At 45.6% G+C, this 26881-nt stretch overlaps 1 protein-coding gene across 1 annotated transcript in view; it reads right to left on the reverse strand.

Moving 5' to 3' along the window:
* ADAMTS9 (ADAM metallopeptidase with thrombospondin type 1 motif 9) overlaps positions 1–26881 on the reverse strand; it is a 914249-nt gene that overhangs the window by 663868 nt on the left and 223500 nt on the right. Inside the window, exons 9-10 of the mRNA XM_086939088.1 lie at positions 22340–22445; positions 18834–18980 (exon numbers count right to left, since the gene is read on the reverse strand). Coding sequence (XP_086795214.1) covers positions 18834–18980; positions 22340–22445 — 253 coding nt within the window. The remainder of the gene's footprint in view (positions 1–18833; positions 18981–22339; positions 22446–26881) is intronic.

The raw sequence follows: 26881 nt of genomic DNA on the forward strand, positions 1-26881 counted from the left end.
CTCAACAATGTGATGAACTGCCCGACTATCCCTAAAGTTTATCAAGAAGCAATTTCCCACAATTTCTTTCCGCCTCAGCCCCTGCCAACTTACCCTACGCGTGAATAAAATTTCGCTGTGGATCTGGGGTGGTAATGGTCTGTTTTTATTTAACCAGTGGATCGTTTTATTTTTTAGTTCAGTTAGGGTTCTGCACTACCTGGTTCCAACTCCGGTGCTCCAGCAAGTATAACCACATATGGAGTGGAGGCAGGTAGATACGTGGCAAGGTGGCATTATTTTTCCTGGGGTTAGGTCGGTGTAAAGTGTTGCTATCTCCATTGCCCTTTCTAGGATGGCAGTGTTCTGAAGGGAAATGCAAGGATGCTACTGAAGCTCTCAAACCTGGGGCATTAGATGGAACATGGGTCACACTTTGATGGAGAGGAAAAGGACCCTGGCATTCTTGAAGTGGATGGATCGTCCCCTTTGGTGCAATCGTTTGAGCTGGTGGATGTTGTTCGTTTATTAGGGATGGTACAGTTTAGATGGGTGAGATCACGGGGATTTGTTGGGATATAGAGGTATGAGCCAATGGTTTATAACTATGAGTGTTATTTATTGCAGTATCCCACTTACTTCCCCAAGAATCTACCAATGAGGATAATTTATCAATACAGCTGAATACAGCTGCCAGCTCAGATTTTAATAAGATGTTCAAAATGGGATTTTAATTCCTTTATCACATGGGAAACCCAAATAGGTGGCTCTATTACTTCATTATTATTGACACCAGCCAAATTCCCCAACTGCGAATGGTTGGGCCCCTCCACTACAGTGTTGTTCCCAGGTTTCCCTCCCTTGTGCAGTTTTTGTTTCCTGTGATAACCTTTTTTTCCCACCCCCACCCTTAGATGTTTTACTGGGTAACTCCTGCGTGACAATTACTTGTGCAGGTGAGAAGTCTAAAATGGATGGGGAGTCTATTATTTGGGAAGAACAAGGAGCTATTGGCTCAATAGGAGGAGTAGAACTAGGGAGTATTGGTGTTAAAGAGAGGCGTCTCTCAGTGCGTTCAATTTCACTGGAGACGCCTCCTATTGCTTGCCTTAACATTTTGTCAATAGCTGTGGGTTTAACAATTGTGGTATGGACTTGTGCTCTATGTCTAGTGAGTGGCCTTACGGGCGGGGGAGTATCTTTCCCCATATTATTGGTTTTGGGTCTTCCTTTCCTGAATTAAGAACGATATTTAGGATTTGTCAATAAAAGAACCTACGTGCTTCCCAGAGGAGTTCAATAAATATATACCATGTAGTTTGCTCAGTCAATCACACAATACCTCCCCCTGACTCAACAATACACTAAATTAAAAAAATGTAATTTACAACAGGACAGCTAACAAAAAGCAAAATGTTGGGGGAGTGGCCCGGCCCAGCCCAGACGGGCTCAGACGGGCCCGGCCTTGGCCCTTGCTTTGCCCGGTGCACCCGCGCGCGTCCCACACCGCGGGGGTTGAGGCAGCGCTTTACAACGCGATCACCACGCCTCCCCCTGCGACAGCTGTGAGCAATGTGCTAATTAGGGGCCGGTGAACTCTGGGACAGTGAGTCGCACCAGGGTGTGCTGTTCGCAGGCCAGGGAGCTGCAGTATCTCGGAAAGCAGCCCAAGATGTCAGCGCGACCAGAGGGAAAGTCACCAACAGCAAACAAAGCGAAAAAGTTCCCCTGGAGTGTCCCGCGTCGCGGAGGTTGAGGCAGCGCTTTATAGCGCGATCACAATGCCTCCCCCTGCGACAGCTGTGAGCAATGTGCTAATTAGGGGCCGGTGCACCCTGGGACAGCGAGCCTCACCAGGGTGTGCTGTTCGCAGGCAAGTGAGCTGCGGTATCTCGGAAAGCAGCCCAAGATGTCAGCGCGACCAGAAGGAAAGTCACCAGCAGCAAACAAAGCAAAAAAGTTCCCCTGGAGTATGGGGTACTTAATCAGCCCAACAATTAGCTTTGAGATATGGGAGACTTGATGGCCCCTCGTCATTTTTTGCAGGGGGGCCATCACTATGGCAGCGATGGCTCCTCCACGAAGGCAGAGGAGCATCGCCCCACTAAGAGAAGTGGAAAAACGAAAAACAAAATTAGAATAAACATTATCGTTTTATTTTTAGTATGGGCTTACGGGCGGGTTAGGGTGGGGAGGATCTGGGCTGGGGACACAGGGAGGAGGAGTGGTTGGTGCACAGTGAGTGCGCATTACAGTCTGGCCGGCTGTCTTAGGCCTTCCAAACAGTCATGCACACTTAGTATTTCTCCACCTGGCTGTGTTGCACAGCTGGGTGGAGAACCGTCCCAAGGCTCCCAGGCACTGTCTAAGCGGCCAAACAGGCCGCTCAGACCAATCACAAAGCTGCTGTCATACTGGTGACAGCAGCGTCGTGATTGGCTTAGGGAAGCATGTGTGCTGCCGGGAGCCAGTAAGAGAAGATGACGGAGGAGAAGCTGCGGCCATAATCAGGTAAGTGATACTTTTCTTTTTTATTATCCAACCCCACCCAGCCACCTCCATTCTGTAGCAGCCACCACTACACTATGCATTAAGCCACTAACAAAACTGTAGGAAAGTGGCTCTATATATACTGGACGAAAGTAAGGTACAGTGTGTATAGAGTCCAAAGTCCCCAGAGGTTTGGCAGAGGCTAAAGTTAGATATAACCTTACTCTCTAAACTGGTAGCTTGATCGAGCAGTAAGGCACTATCAGAGGACAGTGTAAAGCATTTGTTGTACACACTCAGTCAGCAAATGGTCTCACACACCCAAAAAATGAACTCTAGGCCAATTGTTTTGTATTGAAAGATATAGTTGTTTTACTTTAGAACCAACAAGGTACCAAAATATACTTTCACAGGATGAGTTACTTTAATTAAATACTTTTCAAATAGGCTATAGACTTTCTGAATGCATTACAGTTTGTTGCAATAGGCAACACAATTTCAAACACAATGCAACATTGAGCTCAATGGGAATTTCTGGTTAAATGCAATTAGTTACTTTGTAGATTACTTTTCTAACCACAGGACTGGATCCTAGATTCAGTCCCGGGACATGAGCTGTAAACAGTTAAGTGAAAGCGTTTTAGTTACAATAGTGATTTTTAAGGAATATTATTGTATTTTAAAAGTTAGCACTTAAAAACGTTTTCAGTTTTAATTACCAATGTTATCCTATGGAAGGAAATTCAATTTGCAGGTAAAGTAGGTTCACGTTACTTTTGTAATCCAGTACTGGACCCCTAGGTTCAGCACTGGGACCTCTATCTAAAACAGGTAAGTAATTACGTTTTGGTAGTTGCCACGATTTTTTAGGAATATTTGTAGTTTGCAAAAATCGACACTTAGAAGAAATTTCACAGAAAAACAGTCAATGGTTTCCTATAGAAGAAAATTCAATTTGCAGGTAAAGTATGTTAACGTTACTTTTGCAATCCAGTACTGCACTCCTAGGTTCAGCACTGGAACCTCTATCTAAAACAGGTAAGTAATTTGGTAGTTGGTACGATTTTTAAAGAATATTTGTAGTTTGCAAAAATCGACACAGAAAAACAGTGGTTTCCTATGGAAGAAAATTCAAGTTTCTGGTATGTACGGTAAAAATTACTTTTCAGGGTTGGTACCGAGCTAAAAGGTGCAGCACTGAGGTCTCTCCTGATAACAGGTGAGTAAATCAGAATTCGTGGTTCGGCTGATTTTAGGTGAATATTTGAAAGTTCCAAAACTCCACACTTTGAAGAATTTCCAAGTGAAACCAGTCGATGTTAGCCTATGGAAGAAAAGTTGAGTTAGCATTTTTTAGGTAAGTACTTGACTGGCAGAGTTACAGTTCTGGGCATAGACTCAAGGGTCTCCCAGGGTCAAGTTGGTAGAGTTGATACACCCTCAACGGCACAGGGGCAGCCGGGTGCAGAGGTAGTTCGGCCCAATGTTATCCAGGGGGCCTTCGGTTGGTGGCTGCTGGCTTGCAGGCAACGCAGCTGTGGGAGCTGGGCTCATGGTCACTTGCTCAGGGCAAATGGGGAAGTAGGATAGGACACAGGTTGCACTGCCAGGGGCACTCGGACGGCTGGGTGCAGGGTGCTTTTGAGCCGTAGGGCGCTCAACGTTATTCAATGGTGATCTTGAAAAGGGAACAAAGGCTGCAGGCTCGGGACGGTGGATCTTCTGGAGCGACCAACACTTCGAGGGGTAATTTGGGATCTTGGAGGGTAGGTAGGCACCCTGTAGTTGGGCACAGGAGGCCGGGGGGTGCCGGGTGCAGGGGTGCCTTTGGACGTCGGGAAATCCTGCCCTCTGCTTGTCGCAGTAGGAGGGGTCCCTGGTTCTGAGTCTGCAGGCGTCGTCTGGGTCGTCTAGGAGGGTCCTTGGGCACTGGATTCCAGGTCAGAATCGCCGGGGGGATGGCCTCAGGTTCTTTGTCCACTTGGGCACAGGCCAGGCTCGGCAGGAGCAGTGTGGGCTGGATTTGTGGTTCCTGGCTGGCACCAGGGGTATTGCTATTTGAGCAGAGCCACTGCTCATGGGAGTCCCAGTCTCTAAGAGGGTCAAGGCAGGCAGGTCCCTCCGGGGTTCTTGAGGTTGCTGTCCTCAGTAGATGCCGGGATTTAGCAGGAGCAGGTTCAAGGATCAACAGGCCTGTAGGGCTGGGGCCAAGCCAGTTGGTGTTGTCCTCTTGTTAGCAGCTGCACGGCAGGTCTCCTTCTTCTTGGTCTTCTTTCTTGTTTGGAAATTGGGATCTCAGGAAGCAAGGTTCAGGTACCCCTAAATACTACATAAATACTACATTTAGGGGCGTTACAGGTAGAGGAAGGGCAGGGACCAATAGGTCCCTGTCCTGGGGTGAGTACACTCCCTATCCTGCTCCTCTCCTGTGGGAGGGGGGCAGGGCTCCCCATCCTCAAGATGGCCGGAGCCTAGAGTTGTGCTACACCTCGTCTCTCCCACCTGAGGGGTGGAGTTGACACAGGCTGGCACACCCCCTTTCCTCACGCAGGGTTTCCCGCCAGTCTTCCCGCCAGAGTGGGGGTCAGAACTGGTGGGGGCCAATTGCGGAGTACAGCAAGTGGTCTGGAGAAGCTCACAAAGGCGGTATGCCTTTGAAGCTTCCCCCTGCCCATCCTGGGGGAGGAGGCCTAACACCTCGCCCAGGATGTGCATTGTTGCATGCCTAGGAGGGTGTGGGCTCTCCACCCAGGGGTCCAGCAACATGTCTGCTGTGTGGCAGCCTAGGCAGCCTCTCAGACCAGACGTGGATTGTAGGTTAGCTTTCAGGGGGCATCTCTAAGATGCCCTCTGTAGTGCATTTTACATTAAATCCCACACTGGCATCAGTGTGGGTTTAATGTGCTGAGAAGTTTGATACCAAACTTGTCAGTCTTCAGTGTAGCCATTATGGTGCTGTGGAGTTCGTAAGGACAACCTCCCAGCACCATATACTCTTAAAGGCATCACTGCACTTACAGTGCTGTGGAATGGCCCTGGGTACGGTAGGGGCACAGGGCTGATGTACCTGTGCCCACACCACTGGCATAGGGCACCCAGCTAGAGGGGTGACTGACGTATGCCAGGGCAGTGGGTTTGTGGGCATGGCACACAGGGATATGTGCCATGTCAACTCTTTGTTTAGGTCTGCACCAGGACACTCAGTCTGCCAAGGCAGGGTGTGGGTGTCAGGGTGCAGGGCACCCAAGGTTGGCACAATAAGTGCTGCAGCCCTTAGGGGTCTTCTCTGGTCCAAATGCCCTGGGTACCTAGGGTACCATTTACCAGGGGCTGACATGTGGCCAGAGATGCCAATTGGGTGTCAGCTTCAATACAGTTTTAGGGAAGGAACACAAGCCCTGGGCACATGACTGGCAGGAGCCCAGGGCACACTCAGTCAAAGCACATCAGCAATTCAGCAATTCAGCAAAAAAGGGGGCATACCATGCTAAAAAGATGGCACTTTCTCACAGAAACACACAGTAAACTTGCTGTGTACGAAATCAATGAAGAGAGGATCATCAACAGATAATGACTTAGACCAGCAAGAGAGAAGGCAAGGACGCACCAGATAGAGAAACAGAAACTAAGTATTAACCTCTTCGATGTGTGCCAAATTCCCCCGCAGTGCGGGCGAATTTGATGCGTGCGCAGATCAGACGGCCCCGAACATCCCACGCACACGACCTCTGTGAGGTCAGACGTCCGAGGCTGTCCGACACATGGAAGGGATTAAAAAAGGGGAGAAAAAAAAAAAAGAGTGGAAGTGGGAGGGGTAGGGAGAACAAGTGGTTGAAGAGAGAGCAAGGAAAGAACACATTCTTCAATCAATCAATCAATCAAGGCATTTATAGAGCGCACTACTTACCCGGAGGGTCTCAAGGCGCTTGGAGGGGGTGGGGGGGGGGGGGGGGGGGGTCCGCTACTGCTCGAACAGCCAGGTCTTGAGTTTCTTCCTGAAGGAGAGGTGGTCTTGGGTCAGGCGGAGGTCGGTTGGGAGGGTGTTCCAGGTCTTGGCGGCCAGGTAGGAGAAGGACCTTCCTCCTGTTGTCGCTCTTCAGATGCGGGGGATGGCGGCGAGGGTGTGGTTGGTCGATCGGAGGGGGCGTTTGGGAGCATAGAAGTTGAGGCAGTTGTTGAGGTAGCTCGGGCCTTGGTCGTGTAGGGCTTTGTGTGCGTGGGTGAGGAGACGGAAGGTGATTCTCTTGTTGACGGGGAGCCAGTGCAGGTCTCTCAGATGTCCGGAGATGTGGCTGCGTCGGGGGATGTCGAGGATGAGTCTGGCTGAGGCGTTCTGGATCCGCTGGAGTCTCTTCTGGAGCTTGGCGGTGGTTCCGGCGTAGAGGGCGTTGCCGTAGTCCAGTCGGCTGGTGACGAGGGCCTGGGTGACCGTCTTCCTGGTCTCGGTGGGGATCCACCGGAAGATCTTCCGTAGCATGCGCAGGATGTTGAAACAGGACGCGGAGACGGCGTTGACTTGTCTGGTCATGGAGAGGGAGGAGTCCAGGATGAAGCCCAGGTTGCGTGCGTGGTCTGTCGGTTTGGGTGCGGTGCCCAGGGCGGGGGGCCACCAGGAGTCGTCCCAGGCGGAGGGCGAGGATCCCAGGATGAAGACTTCCGTCTTGTCTGAGTTCAGTTTCAGGCGGCTGGTCGTCATCCACTCGGCTACGTCTTTCATCCCTTCGTGGAGGTTGGTTCTGGCGGCGGCGGGGTCGTTGGTCAAGGAGAGGATCAGCTGGGTGTCGTCGGCGTAGGAGATGATGTTGAGGTTGTGTTGGCGTGCGATGGCCGCAAGGGGGCTCATGTAGACGTTGAAGAGGGTGGGGCTGAGCGAGGAGCCCTGAGGAACGCCGCAGATGACTTCCGTGGCAGCAGATCTGAACGGTGGTAGGCGGACTCTCTGTGTCCTTCCAGCGAGGAAGGAGATGATCCACTCCAGGGCCTTCTCCTGGATTCCGATGTTGCTGAGGCGCTGCACTAGGGTGCGGTGGCAAACAGTGTCGAACGCCGCGGAGAGGTCTAGGAGGATGAGGGCCGCTGTTTCACCATTGTCCAGCAGGGCTCGGATGTCATCGGTGGCAGCGATGAGGGCGGTCTCGGTGCTGTGGTTGGCTCGGAAGCCAGACTGTGAGGGGTTGAGGGATCCATTCGTCTCGAGGAAGGCGGCCAGCTGCTTGTTGACGGTCTTCTCGATGACTTTGGCTGGGAACGGGAGGAGCGAGATGGGGCGGTAATTCTTGAGTTCGTTGGGGTCCGCTGTTGGTTTCTTTAGAAGAGCGCTAAGTTCGGCGTGCTTCCAGCTCTCAGGGAAGGTGGCGGTGTCGAAGGAGGTGTTGATGATGTCCCGCAGGTGGGGTGCGATGACCGCGTCGGCCTTGTTGAAGACGTGGTGGGGGCAGGGGTCGGTCGGAGATCCGGAGTGGATAGAGTTCATCGTGCAGATGGTGTCTTCTGTGCTGATCTGGGTCCAGGCGCTGAGGGTGGTGGTGGGGGGCGTTGGTGCGGTCGTTGGGAGCGTTGTTTGTGGGCTGAAGCTGTTGTGTAAGTCAGCGATCTTGTTGTGGAAGTAGGAGGCGAGGGAGTTGCAGAGGTCTTGCGACGGGGTGATGTCGTTGTTTCCGGCGTTGGGGTTGGAGAGCTCTTTCACGATGTTGAAGAGTTCCTTGCAGTTGTGTGCGTTGTTGTCCAGCCGGTCCTTGAATGCTGTTTTCTTGGTGGCGCGGATCAGTTGATGGTGCTTCCGGGTGGCGAGCTTGAGGGTGGTCATGTTGTCCGGTGTTGGCTCCCTTCTCCAGGCTTTCTCGAGGGCTCGGCAGTTCTTCTTGGAGCTCTTGAGTTAGTCGGTGAACCATGGGGCCTTCTTGCTGCCGGGTCTGCTAGGCGGGGTCCTCAGTGGGGCGAGGTCGTCTGCGCAGTTGCTGATCCACTTCGTGAGGTTGTCGGCGGCCTGGCTGGGGTTCGCTGAGCTGGCGGGAGGGTGCTGGCTCAGGGAGGCGGCGAGCTGGTCTGCTGTGATCTTGTTCCAGTTTCTTCGAGCAACCTGTTGCTGGTGGTGGTGGATCGTGGATCTTCTGAAGCTGAAGTGGACGCAGCTGTGGTCCGTCCAGTGGAGTTCGGTGGCGTGGCTGAAGACGATGTCCTTGCTGGATGAGAAGACAGCGTCGAGTGTGTGTCCGGCGAGGTGGGTGGGGGTGGTCACCAGCTGCTTGAGTCAGAGGTTGGCGAGGTTGTCAAGCAGGGTGGTGGTGTTGCGGTCGTTGTTGTTCTCCAGGTGGAAGTTGATGTCCCCCAGGAGGATGCAGTCAGCGGAGGGGAGGGCGTGCGGGCTGATGAAGTCGGCGATGTCTTCGCTAAATTGTGTGCGTGGTCCCGGGGGTCGGTAGATGAGGGTGACTCTGAGGGTGGTTTTGGGGTCCGTGTGGATCTGGAAGTGCAGGTGTTCGGCGGTTGTCAGGGTGTCGTCGGTGTTGGTCGTGATGCGGATGGTGTCCCTGTAGATGCTGGCGATGCCTCCTCCAGTCTGGTTGCCTCGGTCTCTTCGGGTGATCTTGTAGCCCTCTGGGATGGCGATGGCGATGTCGGGCGCTGAGGAGTCGTTCATCCAGGTTTCCGTGAGGAAGGCGAGGTCGGGGGCTGTGGTGTCGAGGAGGTTCCAGAGTTCGATGGTGTGTCTGTGGACGGAGCGGGTGTTGAGTAGGATGCACTTGAGGTGGTTGCTGCTGGTGTTCGGCTTGGCGGGTGCTGGTGCGGGGCAGGTCCGGATACAGGAGAACTTGCTGGCGTGACAGCGGAAGGGTCCGTGGGTTCGTCTCGGGGTGGCTCGGTAGCATCCCGGGATTCGGCCGGTGTTGAGTGAGTTGAGGGTGGCGGCGTCGTACGTCTGGCGGGTGGGCTGGGGTCTGCGGGGGCCAGGGGTCCTGGCACTGGGCGCGGTCCAGGCGCGGACGGGCGCAGACGGGCTTACCTTTGGCGCACCTTCGGCGCTCAATCGGTGCTCCCGCTGCGCACGTCCGCTGCGCGGTCGCTCAGGAGACGTCATAAGAGAGGAGCCGGGAGGGCGGGTCAGCTGGGTGGCGGGGCGACCTATGGGCAGGGGGGGGGCGGAGTCGGCGGGGGTCAGAGGCGGGAGGGGGCACTCAGGGCGGTCGGCGTAGGAGACCAGGGGGGAGGGCAGAGGAGGGGGTAAGGGTAGCACAGGGCAGCAGGACAGGTAAAGGAGCGGGAAAAACGGAAAAACGAGGTAGGCAGCAGCGGGGGCAGCAGGAGGGGGGAATATGTCCAAGCAGCTGCGGGCGGCGGAGCAGCGCTCAGACGGCGGCGGAGCAGCGCTCAGAAGGCAGTAGGCAGCAGTGAGGCTCGGGCAGGTGGCAGGCAGGAGCAGCGGAGTGGGGGCGACCTCGCCTTGGAGAAGGCTCAGCGGTCGCTCCCTGACCCTGCACGCAGACCCCTTAAGAGAGGAGCCGGGAGGGCGGGTCAGCTGGGTGGCGGGAGCGGGGCGACCTATAGGCAGGGGGGGGCGGAAAGAAAAATAAATAAAAAGTCCACGCAAGAAAGAAAAATAAATAAAACGTTCCCACAAGGAATAGGCACAGCTTCCAGTTCAGTGTAAGATTCAGCTTTAAAAAAATGTATACCTGGTGGGCGCCCTAGATGAGTATGAGTGGAATGAGGCTCTGGCGTCACCGAAAGAGGTGGGCATCTCAGCTAGGATGAGACTAGTCCAGCTCAAGGTTCTTCATAGGGTATACTACACCAGAACACTGCTACACCGCATCCACAGAACACCACACCCTTTTTGTCTGCGTGGCTGCGGGGAAGAGGGCACCTTCTTCCATACGTTTTGGGACTGCCCACGCATACAAAATTATTGGCGACAGATTCTGCGTACTGTATCCCAGGTACTAGAGATTTCGGTTCTCCCAGAGCCAAGGCGGTGTCTCCTCAACGTGTGGGAACCGACAGATCTGTCCCGGCATGGTCGACTCTGGGTAACGTTAGGGATGATTGTAGCGAAACGGGATATTGCACAGCGTTGGGGGGCGGCAGACCTTCCAACGAAGTCACAATGGTGCATGAATATGGACAGAACAACGATAACTGAAAGGGCGGTGTACTTGAGTCGTGCATGTCCAGGCAAGTGGAATAAGGTGTGGTCCCCATGGAATGTGTATCGAGGTGACATCTGCGATCCACTGCCAGAAGATGACCCGTTGGAATCGGATGATGAGGGAGGGATGGAGTGAAGGGGGGCAGTCGAGGTAGGGACACTTTTTGGGTAGAGGAGTGGGGGGGGTGGCAGTTCTCCCACGTTCGACATTAAATCCTAGATACTACATGGCACCTTATCCTGTCCTGAGGATCTTTCCTACAGCTATCCTGCAATGTTATTCCTCAATGATCGCAATGTGATTTCCTGTTGTTCTTCTGGTTCTTTTCAAAAAACAAAAATGAAAACCTCATTTATTTTGAAATGTGATTTGGACTAATGACCTTCATTTATTTTTGTGGCGAGCCTTTTCACTACAGTAGCTTCTTTACCACATGGACCTCACTTCCGCAAGGCTGTCATTGCTATTTCTTCTAATGTAGTGGCCGGCCCCTCTGGGTTGTAGGCGACTAGCTGTGTAATTGTAAGAAGGTACAATAAAGGTTTTCAAAAAAAAAAAATGTATACCTGATCATAGTTAAGGGATTTCAAAACAGGACTTGCTAAATGCCAAACTGCAAACCTAGGTAGGTCTTTTGGTCCATCTCAATGCAGATCATATTTCTTGGTTGCCTTCTGAAGTCAACAGAACAAACTGTTTATAATAGATACATTATTGATAATGCCAAGCGAAGTCTAGAACAGCTGGGTCCTAGGTTTGGCTTGTCAGGGCTCCTCAATCATTGAAGGCTGGAATATTAATCTGGAGAGACTGAAACCCCCAATCACATATTTGGTGTATTGTATGACCTTTTCCAACATGCCATCTAATTGCTTTGATGGTCAGGATTGCTCCTTGTAGTATCTCAAGACTATTTCTAAGATTTGGAATTGTTCTTCCCAGTAGCATTAAACAGAAAAGTATTATCCAATACCCATCATAGAAAATTCACTTTGCCAGCTACAAATTTGTTCACCACTTGTTTCTACCTCTATAAACCTTATCTGTCATTTCTTACAAGTGAGGCCAACAGTATACATATAACTGTCTCTGCCCGATTTCTTAGGTAACTCAGTAACCTAAAGGATTTGAGGTGAATCTGTTAGTTAATGGGAGTAAGGCCGTTAAGTGGTGTTGGAGGTGAGGCCAGTGAAATATAGAACACAAAATATTTAACTGTTTCACCACCATGTGCAAACATATTTGTTAGGTGCTACTTGGGCCTTAAGGAGAACACCGTGAACCTGCCCAATTTTTGATTTTTTAAATGTTTATTTTAAAAAACCATACTTTATTGAAATGTTACATTACCAACCCGGCACAGGGCCGGCAGTATGCACCTGATAAAGTATCCAAGAATCAACGACAATAGAAATATCAAAGGGTACTGTTCTTATATAAAACACGGGAAAAGAAACAAAGAACTGCGCACAGACCTCCCCACACCCTCCACAAAGGCAAGCAGGATTCAAAATACACATAGGACCAAGATAAGGAAAGAGCACATCTGACCTGTGATCCCACAAATTACTCAGGAGACCATTCTAAAGGGGATTGCGAGGGAAGAGGAGGAATGTCAACACCACAATAGGTAGCCCACCGGGACCAGATCTTTCTATGTTTAAGGGGCAACCCCTCGCTTGGAACACCACTATCTTGGCACCCATACCATTATCTAACTCTTTTTGCCTCTTACCTATCGTCGGTGGCGAGGTTCCCTTCCACAAGTGGACTATGTCCCTCTTAGCAATCGTCAAGACTAGGAACAGTAGGTGTTGCTTATACCGGTTCCCACTGATGTCTTCCATACTATGGAGCAGGAATAAACGGGGATCAAGGGGCAGGTCCCAGGCCAATACCTCACCAAGGCAAGACGACACCCTGCGCCAAAAGTGCTGCAATGCTCAGCAGCTCAAAAAAAGTCCCCTCCTCCCTATCACAACACAGGCACATAGGGGAGGGCACACTCCCATCTTCCAAGGCCGCACGCTGGTGTAGTACACTCAGTGATGTATTTGAACTATATTAAACGGTAGCTGGAGGCTACTGCTGCACCCCGAGGGCTAGCTATCGCTTCTGCCCAATCATCATCCGTCAGATCGGGGAGGTCATCCTGCCACGCCTTCCTTGTTTTATGTAAGGTAGTAGTGGAGTGCGTCGTCCATGTCTGGTATATTTGTCTTATTTTGTGCGCCCCAGGATCCCCCATAAGGAACCGGATCTCAAGCGGATGGAACTCGGGAAGGTCCTCAAGATGCAGGCCTGCAGGCCTGCAGGGCTCAGAGCATGTTGCAATTGAAGGTATCTAAACAACTGGGTTTTGTGAAGCTGGAATTCCTCTTGCAACTGTTTAAAGGATTTAAGCACCGTACCATGAATGATGTCACCTAATGTAGAAATGCCAATCTGATCCCACTAGCGGAATCCCCTCAATGCTGCCGCCTGACGCAGCTAATTGCCGCAGCACAAGGATTTTTTAATTGTTTCATCTTTTACATTGATGTATATAACAAGGGTCACAAAAATGTAAGGACAATAGTTTTCATGGATACATCCATTAAATCATAGTTCCCCAGAAGGAGGTTGATAACAAAAGTGCTGATATCACCAACTCTAAGGAGTATATTTCTTTCAATTCGAAAACAAACATGGTCAATGCAATTGGCTTAAGAAACTAAAACTTTTGAAGAGAAGTAATAATTCCATAACTCTCAGCAGGACGAAGAGAGTTTATGTGAGCAAATGAAGCCTAGCCAAAGCTGAAGGCTTCTCTGAAACTGAGCTATTTGGACCTTTAAACAGGCTGCCATTGATGCTGCATTAATGTTGCATTTCAACTTTCATTAATTGTGTCACAGTTTTTTTTAATAGTGCATATCTGAAAGATTATCCGTATAACTGCATGTATGCAGGTTGTGAAATTCTAGACTAAATTGTGTTTTCAATTTTGTATTACTACTTTTGATGAACTGGTTCGTATTTTCTCCATCTGAACATAAAATGGTTTCTTTATATAAAGCTATTGTAATTGTGTACTATTTTATTACAATAAATTGAGAAATGTAAAGAAATTGATCAGGCACAAGCTTTAAATCTACATGTTGCGAATTTCTTGAACCAAAAATAAATCCAATTGAAGACGGACTAGAGGACCCTACTTTTCTGTTCCATGTCAGTGAAAGCATTCGCTTGAACTCATATCTGCTACGTTTAAATGATTCAATTTACCACCTTCTATATTTTAAGATATTTTTATTAACCCTAATTATTCTTCAATTTTGTTGTAACTTTGTTGTTTGTTGAATGCTTGGTGTTACTGTGGTAATGAAAGATACCTAGTGATTATTTATTTTCAAAATGTAACATACTTATTTATTTACATTGTTACAAAAATGTATGGTGTGGGTTGAAGCTGATGGAAATCCACTGTCACTAATACTAGAGTAGAGTATAAAAACTTGAGTCCCTTGTAAGAAGAAATATATTTTTGAATTTATCTTACTAATTCTAGACATCAACCTTCACTCCCAAGGCAGGCATCTATTTGTAAATTGTGGGACAGTTAAATATGTTTCATATCTATCCACTGTAAGAAATTAGGTACTTATCTGTAAGTCCAGTTCTCCAACAGTGATATATTTTATATATTCCAATGATTGAATCTTTCCCCATTGTCAGAGTGGGAATCTCTAGTACATTTATATAGTAGCAGTGTAAAAATACTCAGCATACAGTATACAGTGCAAGAGGGCCATAAGCCTGAAACAACGTAGTATATTTACTAGCACATCCACCTGCTTTGAAAGAACCCAAACTTCAGCCAATGAGGTGGATGCTTAAGCTCTCTTACTCCCCCTATAGGACACCATAGCTCAGATTTCAAAGCACAAGTGTGAGAATAAATACAGTGAGCCTCGGACCGGGGAGGAGTGAGGGTCGCATTTGAATATATAAAATATATCAATGTTGGAAAACTGGATTTACACGTAAGGAACTAATTTATTTTCCAACATTGGATCTTTCCTATATTCACATACCTCAATCAGAATAGCAAGCAGTACACATTATAAAATACAGTAAATCGGGAAGCAGGATTACGTTAAATGAAACAGGTTTCTCAGAACTCCGAGTCCCACTGTGTCAGTTTCTGCGTCCACATATAGCCAGTTACTCTTCATGAACTTATGAATGCTTCTCCAATTGGCTGCAGGGCAGATGTATTTCAAGGGCACCCCAGCATAGAGTGCCGCAGTTGAGGCCATGCCCCTGGTAGAATGCACCCTCACGTTTCCGTGGAGAGGACGATTGGCCTTGGCATGACAGAAAGCAATGCAGGCTGAGAGTCAATGGGCAATACCCTGTTTGGACAGGGCTTGACCTTTTTCGTGGTTGACTAAACAGCTGCTCTGATGTGGGTATGTCCCTTGCCTCGTCTATATAGAATTTCAATATAGATTCCAGCCTGAATGGAGATGGGTAGGTGTCACGGAGGTCTGGATAATCCACAAAGTGTCCCTTATATTGGTCGGGACACTTCATTTCGCCTGAGGAGCCCAACTTTGACTCAATCGAGGTGGAATCACCGACCAGCACCCACTCATGGGTATCCAGTCCACACCAATAGGCCATCCTCTTCTAGTGGGGAGACCACCAGCCTCAGACAAGGGCTGGTACAACACTTTTTTCTAGGTCCTGATGAAGTGCCGCCCGACAATGGGGCTTTTATGGCACGAATCATGTTGACTGACCACATCTAACTAGTCAACACCTGAGACTAGTAGCTATCCTGGTCCCTCAAGACCACACATTAGCACCACTGTTTTTACTTAGCCCTGGTACTCTTCCTCATTAAAAGTGTTTTTGTCCTAGGTTACAAGGACCTATTTTAGTCACTACACACCCACACAACCCTTTTACTCCCTCACTTGCATTCATTTATACGGCACCCTCAGATCAAAAGACCTCCAATAAAGAAGCCCCCAGGCCAGTCAGGTATTGCAGCCAGCGCCTCCCTGATGAGGAGAGCCCAATGATGCAGCAGGACACCCTAACAGGTGTGTGAGGGCACATAGATCCCATTTTCAGATCTTTGAGCAACACACAACAGAGCCATCCGCTACAACTCTGTGTACACGCCTGGATCAGGAGGAACTACCCCTTCTTTGATAACAATTGTACAGTTTCAAGGGAAGGGCTAAGGTGTAGGACCTCAGTAAACTATCTCGCTCTTCACTCCCTTCTTTCATCTAAAGAAAATATATATAATTTGAGACCTCTCCATAAGTCCAAAGAATATGACAATCCTTCTGCAGTTAAAGATAGGTTTAGAAAGAAAAATCTAACAATGACAGGTTCATTTAGATGAAAATTAGTTGGAACTTTTGGAAAGACTTTAGGGTTGGGTCTGTCCTTCAATAACTGGAGAAAAGGTTACCTGGTCGTGAATGCTTGAATCTTTCCCATGGATGTTAAGTTAGAACAAGATCAGTTTTCCAAGAAACACATTTTAAGTGTGCTTTCTGTATAGGCTCAATAGGAGGTAACATCAGTTGATTGAGGACTTTATTAAGTTCCCATGGAACCAGAGACTGTCAAAGAAGTGGAAATGTTCTTTCATAAACTGTTTAATGATCCTGTGGGAAAACAGAGTAGATATTGATGTATCAGTTCTTCTACATCTTGATACTGCAGTAAGATGGACTCTCACTAAATAATATTTGAGTCCACTCTGGGCCAAATGTAACAAACATGGAAGGATCAGAATAGGCTTTATATGAAATGTATGATGACCATTATTCCTGCACCAGACACAAACACTTCAATTTTGCATTGTAAGTCTAATTAGTCGCTGAAGCTCGAGCCAGTGACAGAATCGGATTACATTCCTGTGGTAGATTCAAATGGCCAAAATCTAGGTGGTCAGTTACCATGCTGTCAAGTACTGCGACTTGGGGTCGTGTTGTAGAATCTCTCCTTGCTATCAGTAAAGTATCCTGGGATGCACGGTCAAATAAATGGCTGGAGAGGCTGACAGCTGCCGTAGCTCACTGTGCCAGTACTGGCGAGGCCATGCCTGAACAATGGAGATCAGAGTGCAATAGTCTAGCTTCTCCTTCTTCAACACCCTGGGGATCAGGGGAATAGGAGGGAAGGCGTAGGCAAATATCTTGGACCAACAGATTGAAAGAGCCCCTAGAAAGCAAAAATCTGCTTGAGAAGCACATGCATTTCTTGTTGTAATCTACCTGTTTCTGTTCCAGTTACCACTACTGACAATCCAAAATGTGCAGATAGAGTGCATCCGCGTAATTGTTCTGGTAGCCTTGGAGATGTCCCCAGCAATGTCTATCCTGTGAGAAATGGCCCAGTTCCACAGCAGCTGAGCTTCTTCTGAAAGGATTTTGGACCATTTTACCCCTTGATTGGCTATCTAGAACATGGATGTTGTGTTGTTTGCTCTGACAAGGACTGATTGACCTGCCGATCTGTGGAGAAATGCTTGTACGGCTAGTTTTATGGTGTGGAATTGCAACACATTGTTGTGGAGCCCCTTCTCTGCATCTGACCAGAGAGACCTGCATTTAGGTTTCCTGGGATCCTCCACCATGTTAAAGCTTGTTTCAAGCTCCTGGTGCCAAAGATTGCATCTTCCCATGAGCCATCTATCTATTTCCATTTAAAATAAAGCTCCTGCTGAACAGGGGACCCATTATGGATAGAGAATCGCACATTGCGATTCCTTAAATGCAATCGCAATTTAGGAATTTGCAAATAATTGCAAATTCTTACATTGCACATAGGAAACACTTTCATGCATCTCCAAAGGCCAATTTGCGATTGGAAAAACATTTGATGCTTGTACCTGTTTGTCCATAAGAAATAATGTCAACCTCTTTTCCCTGTCCTTATGAGTTTTAGTTGAAAAAGTCTTACAAATAACACACTCTGATGCCTTATGAAGTGGATAAAGGCAATAAATACACTGATAATTTGGATCATTTGTGTAAATCTTCTTGTTATTGCAAGATGAAAAGGGTTTAAATAGAGACTTCCTTTCTCTATCAGCCATGGTGAAAATGGGTGATAGTCTTGACAAAAGGTCTCCCTGCTCCATGAAATAGTAATTTTTCCCAAAAACAACACAGGGTACCTCAGTAATGATAGGTTCGGTTCAAACCCAGGGCAGATCAAAATGGTAACAATTTCAGGTTTACCGGTATTTTTGCATTCGGCAGCATCATCATCCCAAATGCAAAAATCGCAAATTAAGAATTCACTAAATTGTGATTACTTGCATTTAAGGAATCTCAAATTGTGATTCCTTAAATGCAATGCATAAAAGTTTAAAAAATAGCGATTTCGCTAATAGGGCTCGCAAATTACCATGAAGTTCAACTTCATTGTCATTTGCAGGAAACTTTGAAATATGCACTAAAGTGCATTTTTCAACGTTTCATGTTGTGCACACACATGCCCTGAGGACATGTGTGTGTTCAACATATGTGCACAGATCAATTTCAGGGGTGCAACAGGGTGTCCTTTGGACACCCTGCACCCTTGCCTTGAAATCGCATTCTCATTTTGCGATTCGCTAATTGCGAATCGCAAATTGAGAATGTCTTCCCATTCATTCCTTTGGGCCTCTAGGCCCATAGGAATGAATAGGGAGGTATTCCTTAATTGCGACTCGCAATTTGCGAGTCGCAATTATGGAATTTTAAAAAATCGCTATTTTTAAAGTGATTTCTTCTTGCATAGCATTTTGCGATTCCTCATTAGCGATTCCTTATTTTTCGCTAATAAGGAATCGCAAAATGGATGCTTGATGCATCTGGGGGTAACTCATTGGCTGAAACTTGGGTTTTTTCAAATGAGTTGGATGTGCTACTAAAGATAAAAAGTAATTTCAAGTCTACGGCCCTCTTGCATTATATACCTATGCTGTATATTTTTACATGGTTTACTGCTATATTAATTTACCGGGTATTCCCAGTCTGAAGACGGGGAACGATTTAAGCATGTGAATATATAAAAGATCCAATGTTGGAGAATATTCAGTTGTCTTAACATCCGTGCCGTCTGTCATGGACAGACGGCATGAGCTTTAAAATTTATCAATGTGAAACTCATATATATTTGCATTATCGAAAAATGTACATGTTGCTGCATTAGACTTACTCTAAAAATTCAGTGAGGTACTTCCTGCTACATTTTGTCCACATCCATGGGTTTGTGTTAAAGTCCAATCTTGGAGCCATCACATACTGTTGATTTTTTCCGCCTTCTTCTTTGCACTTATTGCTATCATCATGAGGCATATTGAATCTGTTAAGCGACAAATTGTTGCAGATGGTGAAACATTTCCTTCCAATCTTTTAAAACAAAGATTTAAGGATTGTCAAACAATGCCTGGTAATTCAGTGAAAGAAGGACTGCTGTTTTCATTCACACCACAAACCTTTTCCACAGTGTTAATTATACATATAAATTGCTCTCCGAGTATTTATATTATACTTGAAGTTGTAATCGTTCCAAAACCCTGATATGTAGCAGTATGTCCCTCTCCTCCCATCCCAAACAACTCATATTTTGTTACTATGAAAGCCCCTAGCATGTTTTTAACTGTTCAACACTATCACTAATTAGTTCAGGAGGTACTAGACATTACCAGTATAAAGAAATATCAATGCTTCTGAGACACTAAACAATATTGAATGCATTTCTTCTTCGCATGCAAGCTTTCCCACTTACTAGCTTCACTCAAAATATGGTGAGGCAGCACATTCAGCAGCATGTACCACTCTACAAACACCACTAATGCAATATTCAACAGATCGAATCATCAGTCTAGAAGAGTAGTTAAAAATCTATTCACTTCAGTATCCACTTTTTGCTAAGTGAGCTGGTGTTCTAGAATATTCTAAGACTCATCTTGTTTCTCACTCCTAATATTCACAGAGGCTCTTTTTATTATTTTAGTATTAAAATCGCCTACTAGATGTTGGCCTAGATTCTCGCTAAGCAAAATAGCTATAATTTCCTGCATAATCTGAACTAGATCCTTATCAAATGTACAACCTGGTGGTATACCGAGATTAAATAAAAGCCATTTGCTTTTTCCAATGATTGAAAACATTGTACGAACGATCTTATGAGTATCAAGTACTGACTCATGAATTTCACAATATCATATTACAAAGCATATTGATGCTTGGTGACTGTCTAGAAATAGATCTACAAAGTCAATATGATGGGAGACTATTCTGAAGTTGTCATGTTCTACTGTGCACCTGGGAAAGAATCTACTACCCTTCTCTATCGTGCCAGTAGCATCTACATCTAAAGAGTTAGAAATGACATGGCAAACAAATTTTGACTTTGAGATTGTCCTGTTCTTTGCGTACATAGCCCTCAAGTATGAGAGTTTGAGCATTATTAGGAAGTCCATTTTTTCCTTGTTCTTACTCTCCTGTTATGATTACTTTGAAACCTAGTTTGGGTACTCTTTTTTATATGCACTCGTTTTTTTCTTAAGATTCTGTCCTTGTTTTGAATGTGATTTTTTTAATGGTCCAACTAAGCGTAAATGGTTGGCAGAGTACAATACAGGATAAAGTGACTTTGAGGTATGCTTCTTGATTTTAGTTGGAAAGGAGTTTGAATGATCAGTCATTGATTCTTTCTATAATTGCTGCAGAGAATACATCTTCACCCAGTTTAATTAACCCTTCTTAAGTGGGTACTTTTTTGGGAGGCCTATGCCACATATGTAAATTAAAGTTAGGGACAGGCACAAGCTGATCTTCATTGGATTGTGTGGTTGAAGTACACTTCGAGGGCTCATAAGAACGTGCTCTATGGTCAAGGACCTTATATGGCCCTCGTTCCACTACTATTGATACCATTGGGGCAACTCAGTGTAAAATTGGAATCCCGGTAACATTCCGTAGAAGCACTGGTGGAATTCAGGTGCTCACTTGGCCCCATTTTAAGGCAGCTTAAGCTTGTAAATGTAGAATATTCTCATCAGACCACAGTGAAGCTGCACTTACTGTAGTAGAACATTTCACTTTCCCAAGCCTTGAAAAGGTATAACAGTCTCTCTGATATATTGTTTGCAGGCACATACACAAATATTGTATTTGCCCCAATACAGAGATTTCAGGTAATACAATCCATCAAGCAGAAAATCACTTGTACCTAACCCGGTGTAAAAGGGAAAACACACATAGATTCCAGTCCCAGTTACTTCTATTATTCAGACTCCTTTGCAAGTTATGGAAACTCAAAATAGCACTTCAGTGGTGAGACTGTATTGTGAGATATGTTCTAGCCCAGACTTTGATATTCCCTTCTGTATTAAGGAGCGCAATCTCTGAGGTTACCTAATAACACTTTATGCACTTCACAGAGAATTTGCACTTACAAATAGCCATCGGTTTGTTACCTAAACATAGCTCCATAAAATCCTAATCAAACGTGCCTAGAGATCAGCTGGACAAGACACTTCTAGGGCATATTATTTTTACAACCATAAATTTTACATTGTCCTAATTTTTAATTGTTTATAAAGCATGTTAGCCTAAAAGATGTTCGTGGAGAGAGAGAGAGAGGGGATTAGTCTTATTTTTTGCTGGGCATCAGCATGCCCTACATACAAGCCATGAATGCGACATGGCATTTCCTTACCATAGAGAACTGAATCTACAAGGCGTTTTCTGTGAGTAGTTTTCTCTTAATCCTAATGTGAATGTCATCTTTTCCTGAATTTCCAAGAGAAGACATACTGAATCATTGAAAAAACAAATCTTTAATTAGGCCCATAAAATGACCAAAATAGTGAGGGTCATTCTTACCAGTCACACAGCCCACCATTCTGGGAGTTAGCAGAGTCATGTGCTGGACAAAGCCCTTCAATAGATCCGATCATACACCAGTTTGTAAAATAGCAGACTCCTGCGTGAGAACTGCTAGACCATAAAGCAATAAAATAAAAAATCGACACGGATGACTGGAATCTGTTTATGGATAAGAAACAGATACCTTATGAAGATACAATTACAGTGAAAGGCAGTTGAGTAGTCAAAGTGCCACATTTGAGAAAGATGTTCATGTCGAGAAGAAGTCGAGTCAAAAGGTAGAAAATCTGTAGTATTTGACCCCCTGTAATGAACTTTCGGGAATATCAAAAAAGCATTTGTGGTCAAATTCTAAGAACATTTTCAGGAGTCCTCTTCTGAAACGGAGACAATTGCAGTTCCCAGGAGTTATTCTGGAATTCCTCCCAAATGTTTGCATGTATAAATGTAACGGCTGAACATTATTGGAATAGTAAATAGATTAGAATTATACTTTAAACCTGTTATATTATTTGTTTGTATGTTCCCAAGGGAGAAACCCCTACCCATACCTTAACAAAGTTTTACAATGGACCCTCTCAATTGCCAACGGGACAACAAATTCACCCCTGTCCTTGACAGGACTAGTACTCCGACTGTATGCACTGGGAATCTACTGTACAAAAGCCAGCCGATCCACTTCTTTAAATTTTAAATCATGTGCTTCCAACTCAATACGACTAAAAACTTTTTGGTAAATCCTTAAAAATGAACTTGTATCTATTCATTCATCGATAGCAACAACAATATATACGTTTTCGGTCAAAATATTTACATGAAACATACACATGGCCAAGTTCATGTGCGATTGTAAAAGCTGTACTTAATCCATTATCTTCACTAATTGAACAACTTCTGTATGCATCACAAACTGTGCCCAGTTCAGCCAAACCTGCAGAATGAAAAAGTGAATAATGTTATGTTCAAATGGATAAATATTTGTAAACAAAATATAAACACTAAACAATTAAAGAAAGACTATTCGTCTCACACACACACACACACACAGCAATGACTTGAATTTGAAATTCACTGCAAATACTGATGACAAAAGCGTTGAATTTCTTGATGCATCTCTGTATGTAAATGAGGGAGGGGTACACACCAAACTACATCACAAGGCAACAGCAGGCAATTATTGTATTGTATTGTGTATTGTATTGTGGCATACTTATATAGCGCAACCTGTCACCACCAAGGGCATCCTGGCGCTTTGACCCGTACTCAATGAAAACAGAAGCTCAGCCTATCCTGGGAAAAAGATGAGTTTTTTTATATTCTGCATGCGGAAAGTACACACCCCCATCACGCTATACGCCGTATTTGCAGTGAGAAATCTGAATGCGATACATGCCAACATGAGGCCTTCCTCCGTTTTCTTGAACGAGGATACACTAAAACAACATTGAATCAAGCTCTAACTAAAGCTAACTTGTCACCTAGGGAGGAATTATTGATTCCTAAAAAAGACAGATTAACAGCTTCGGTCCCACCATCACTTGATGCTGATACTGACAAAAGAAATGTAAGACTTATTACGACCTTTAGTCAGCAGGAGAGCAAAATACGTAGCATTATATATTCTCTGTGGCCAATAGTGTTGACAGATATTACACTTAAATCAATTCTACCAGACACACCTGCCATTACATTTAGAAGAGCGCCCTCCGTGAGGGATGCCCTTGTTAAATCCAGTTCAGAAACGACATCTAAGAACACGTGGCTGACTAAGAAAGGTTTCTTTAAGTGTAATTCATGCCGTGCATGCACATTCGCAACCAACACTGCTGATTACACCACAGCCTTTAGGGAGAAGATAATTCCCATTAAGGAACACTTGACATCTTTCACTGAATATGCTGTTTACAAACTACGCTGCACATGCGGCCTCAACTGTATTGGAAGCACAAAGCTCCCTGTGCATGAATGCATCCTGCAACATGTAAGAGCTATTGTCAACTCGGACCCCAATTACCCGTGGCAAGGCATTTTAAGCTGGTTCATAATAACAAACTACAAGATTTGGAGTATACAGTTTTAGGGGCCGTTCCCATTTCCGGACGGGGAGGGATTCGAGAAAAGGCCCTTCATCAATTAGAGACACATTTTATACTGTCCCTCGATACCAAGATGCCAAAGGGCCCCAACAACAGCGAAGCCATGTATAACTTTTTATAAATGCATTCTAAACTGAGCTCTTCCTTTTCCTTTACCCCATCATGATGTTTCTCGTTTTATCTGAATATTGAATCATACTCTAAAACTATTTCTTGTGTATATATGTAAATAATTCCTGACTTTTCTAAAAATTCTTGGCAATTTGAGGGCAACTCTGTCCAGGCTTGGACAGAGTATATATGATGCTTTATTATGTATTATATTTTATAGTAATTTGATTTTTTTGCACTAATTTTGCACAGGTATTCTGCAACATAGCACTTTACAGACTGTTTGGCAAGGCTGCATATGCCGATTTTTTTTAGACCTGATAGCTCTCTTTAATATTCTATGTTAATGGGTTTTTAGTATAGGCGTACGTAATTTAATCCTCCCTTTTTAACATTCTCTGTATATTGCTATGAAATCATATGCATTTGCACTTTCTAAATGTTTACGCTTGGGCTTCAACTGACATAGCCTCTGCCCCTTTCAACATCTCATAATTTCTGGCCATTATGATAATTTGCACTTGCACTTTATTTGTTGTCTACTACCATATTCCCAATAGTTGGTGATTTACCTGCAACAGCAATAATGATAGCTGAACACTATGTCAGTAGCACTTGCTTTGCATAGACACTGTTCTATCTCTGACCATCACAACTGTATTGGGAATATGAATGCAATTCTTGAACTTGATTTTTTTTCTTAAAGATAAAAAAATATTATGCCAAAATGACATTTGGATATTGTTAATTGCCAGCCGCGTAGCTAGGGAGGGGTGAGGGGGGGGTCCAGTCCAGGCGGCACAATTTCGGGGCCGTCGCGTGGCACTGGTGGCCTGTTGCGGCCTTTATTATTTATTTGGGCCTTTTTGGGGACGCTGTGTACTGTCCACAAATAAATTAGAAAGCCCGTGCATGGCCCAGTTTGAAAGTGCGCGCTGCTCGCACCTGAAGTGTGACTGCCGCAGATATAACAGCGTGAAAAGGAACAGGAGTGAAACCCATAGACCAAGCTGGGACTGGGTATGAAGTATATATAGCAAGCAATGTCCCACTAGGTAACAGTAGCAAAGACAGTTAGACAATTGCATACAATACGTATTACAAGGAAGGAAAACAAGGAGTCTCAGTACATTTGTGAAAAAGGTTATTAATCACCAGTTTTCATGGAAATGGGAAGCACAGTTAGATAGCAGCACTGTACATGAAAGACATTCATGGAGCAACCCAATTGGCACTTGGTGACAACGTGATAACAAAGTGAAGGTGACGACGCAAGTGAACGTGGTGAACAGCGTGGTCGGCGCAAAGTGATAAAAAGCAATCACACATAGGCTTTACATTGAGTGTACAGAGTTAAAATGTTCAAGTTCGGCACAGTTATGAGCCTATTGATAGTGCGCCGTAAAATCGCGGATATAACAGCAGCAGCAGGTCAGATCAGTGCTTCAAAAATTGCGGCCACAATGTTCCGGTCCAGACTCCCGCGTTTGAATTTGCTGCTGTCCGTCTCTCCCAGCCTCCAGGGACGTCAATCAGACTTGTAGCACGCGAGCGCTACCAATGACGGCACTGGGACGACATTAAATAATTTATAATTTTTGCCAGCCCTGCCCCCGCATCGCGATGAGTAGGACGTAGCAGTGCACGTCAGGCGCTACGCGCTCTCGCGCTCATTTTGGCCTGGGGCAGTCAGCGCTGTGCTACTCTCTAATTAACCACCACTGGCTGCCTGGTATAGAGACTGTGGAGTTTGGAGCGAGTCACTCAAGAGTGAGGTAAGAGAGCTTTCAGTGGGCAGCATAGAAACCAACAGGGCTTTAAGTGGGATTAAAAAAATGGGGGGGTCTCTCAAAGGCGGGTGGCCGATTTAATTAAGGGCGTGGTTTTAAAACACACTAAAAAGCTGTGTTTACCATGGTGTGTCAACTGACTTGTATTTTGCTGTTTCTGTCATTGCATTCAGATATGTGATACATCATGCTCACTCTGTCTAGGAGCGCTGAGGGCGTGTTTTTAAAACACACTAAAAAGCTGTGTTTACCATGGTGTGTCAACAGACTTGTATTTTGCTGTTTCTGTCATTGCATTCAGATATGTGATACATCATGCTCACTCTGTCTAGGAGCGCTGCTTCTTAGCAAGAATTTCAGAGATCCACTGCTTGACCTGTGTATGGTGTTTACCTGGGATTGCACTCACATGATTGGCCATCATTGTTTGCTCATTTCAGATTCAGTGCATTCAAAGGTCGTTCAGTCGATTGCTTTGATCTGTTTATGAAATTTACATGGGGGTGCATTTCAAATTCTTATTTTTTTAATTTTTGTTTGCATTTTAACGTGCCACCTTAGTGACGGCCATAAGGCTATTCAGATTTAAAGATGGCCCCTAAAATTTGCCTTGTAGTCATAAATTCAGACCCAGGTCCTTGTGAAGGAAGCTAGTCTAATATCAATTCTGCACCTGATGAGGGACTCACTGACAAGTTTTCATGTTTATTAGCACATAAACACAAATATCTTTTGGGCATTCAGTTTTATACCAATATTAAACACGTCACCAGTTTTTGCATCAGTGGATCCCCAGCAGGCTGAGCCAATCACCCCACAAGACACTGAGTTGTAACGCATGGAGGTGTTAGGCTGATGCATATTGGCAAATGGCCTAGGGGTTATTCCGGTGCAGATAAAAAGTGTCTTAAGAGTGTGGTAGGTGATTATAAAAGAGAGGTCGGTAAAGCCATTTTATGCTAATAATATTCTTAGAGCCAACAATGGGGCAAAAAAGGTTTTTGAAATTCTTCGGGGACTAACAGACTTGGATTGCTCAAAGCAAGATATTACATCTTCCTAGGAACTCTGTGATGATCAGGCTGATTTCTTTGATTAAAAATATCATCAAGATTTTGGAGGACATAATTACATCTGTTAAGACAGCATCCCCTGATCTGAGACACTGTTCAGAGCTACTGGTGACCAGAGCTTTACTGACCTATAGGTGCTAAGTGAACCTATGACCCTAAAGGACTCTGCTGACAACCATGATGGCAGGCTTAACCTCTGATGCTATCTCGGAGACCTTCTTAGATATCACCTGGTCCACTACCTCGGGATCTCCCTTGGATCCCCTAACCTCCGAGGATATGGAAAGAGCTGGTCGA

Source organism: Lissotriton vulgaris, chromosome 9 (assembly GCF_964263255.1).
Source record: "Lissotriton vulgaris chromosome 9, aLisVul1.2, whole genome shotgun sequence".
Lineage (NCBI taxonomy): Eukaryota > Metazoa > Chordata > Amphibia > Caudata > Salamandridae > Lissotriton > Lissotriton vulgaris.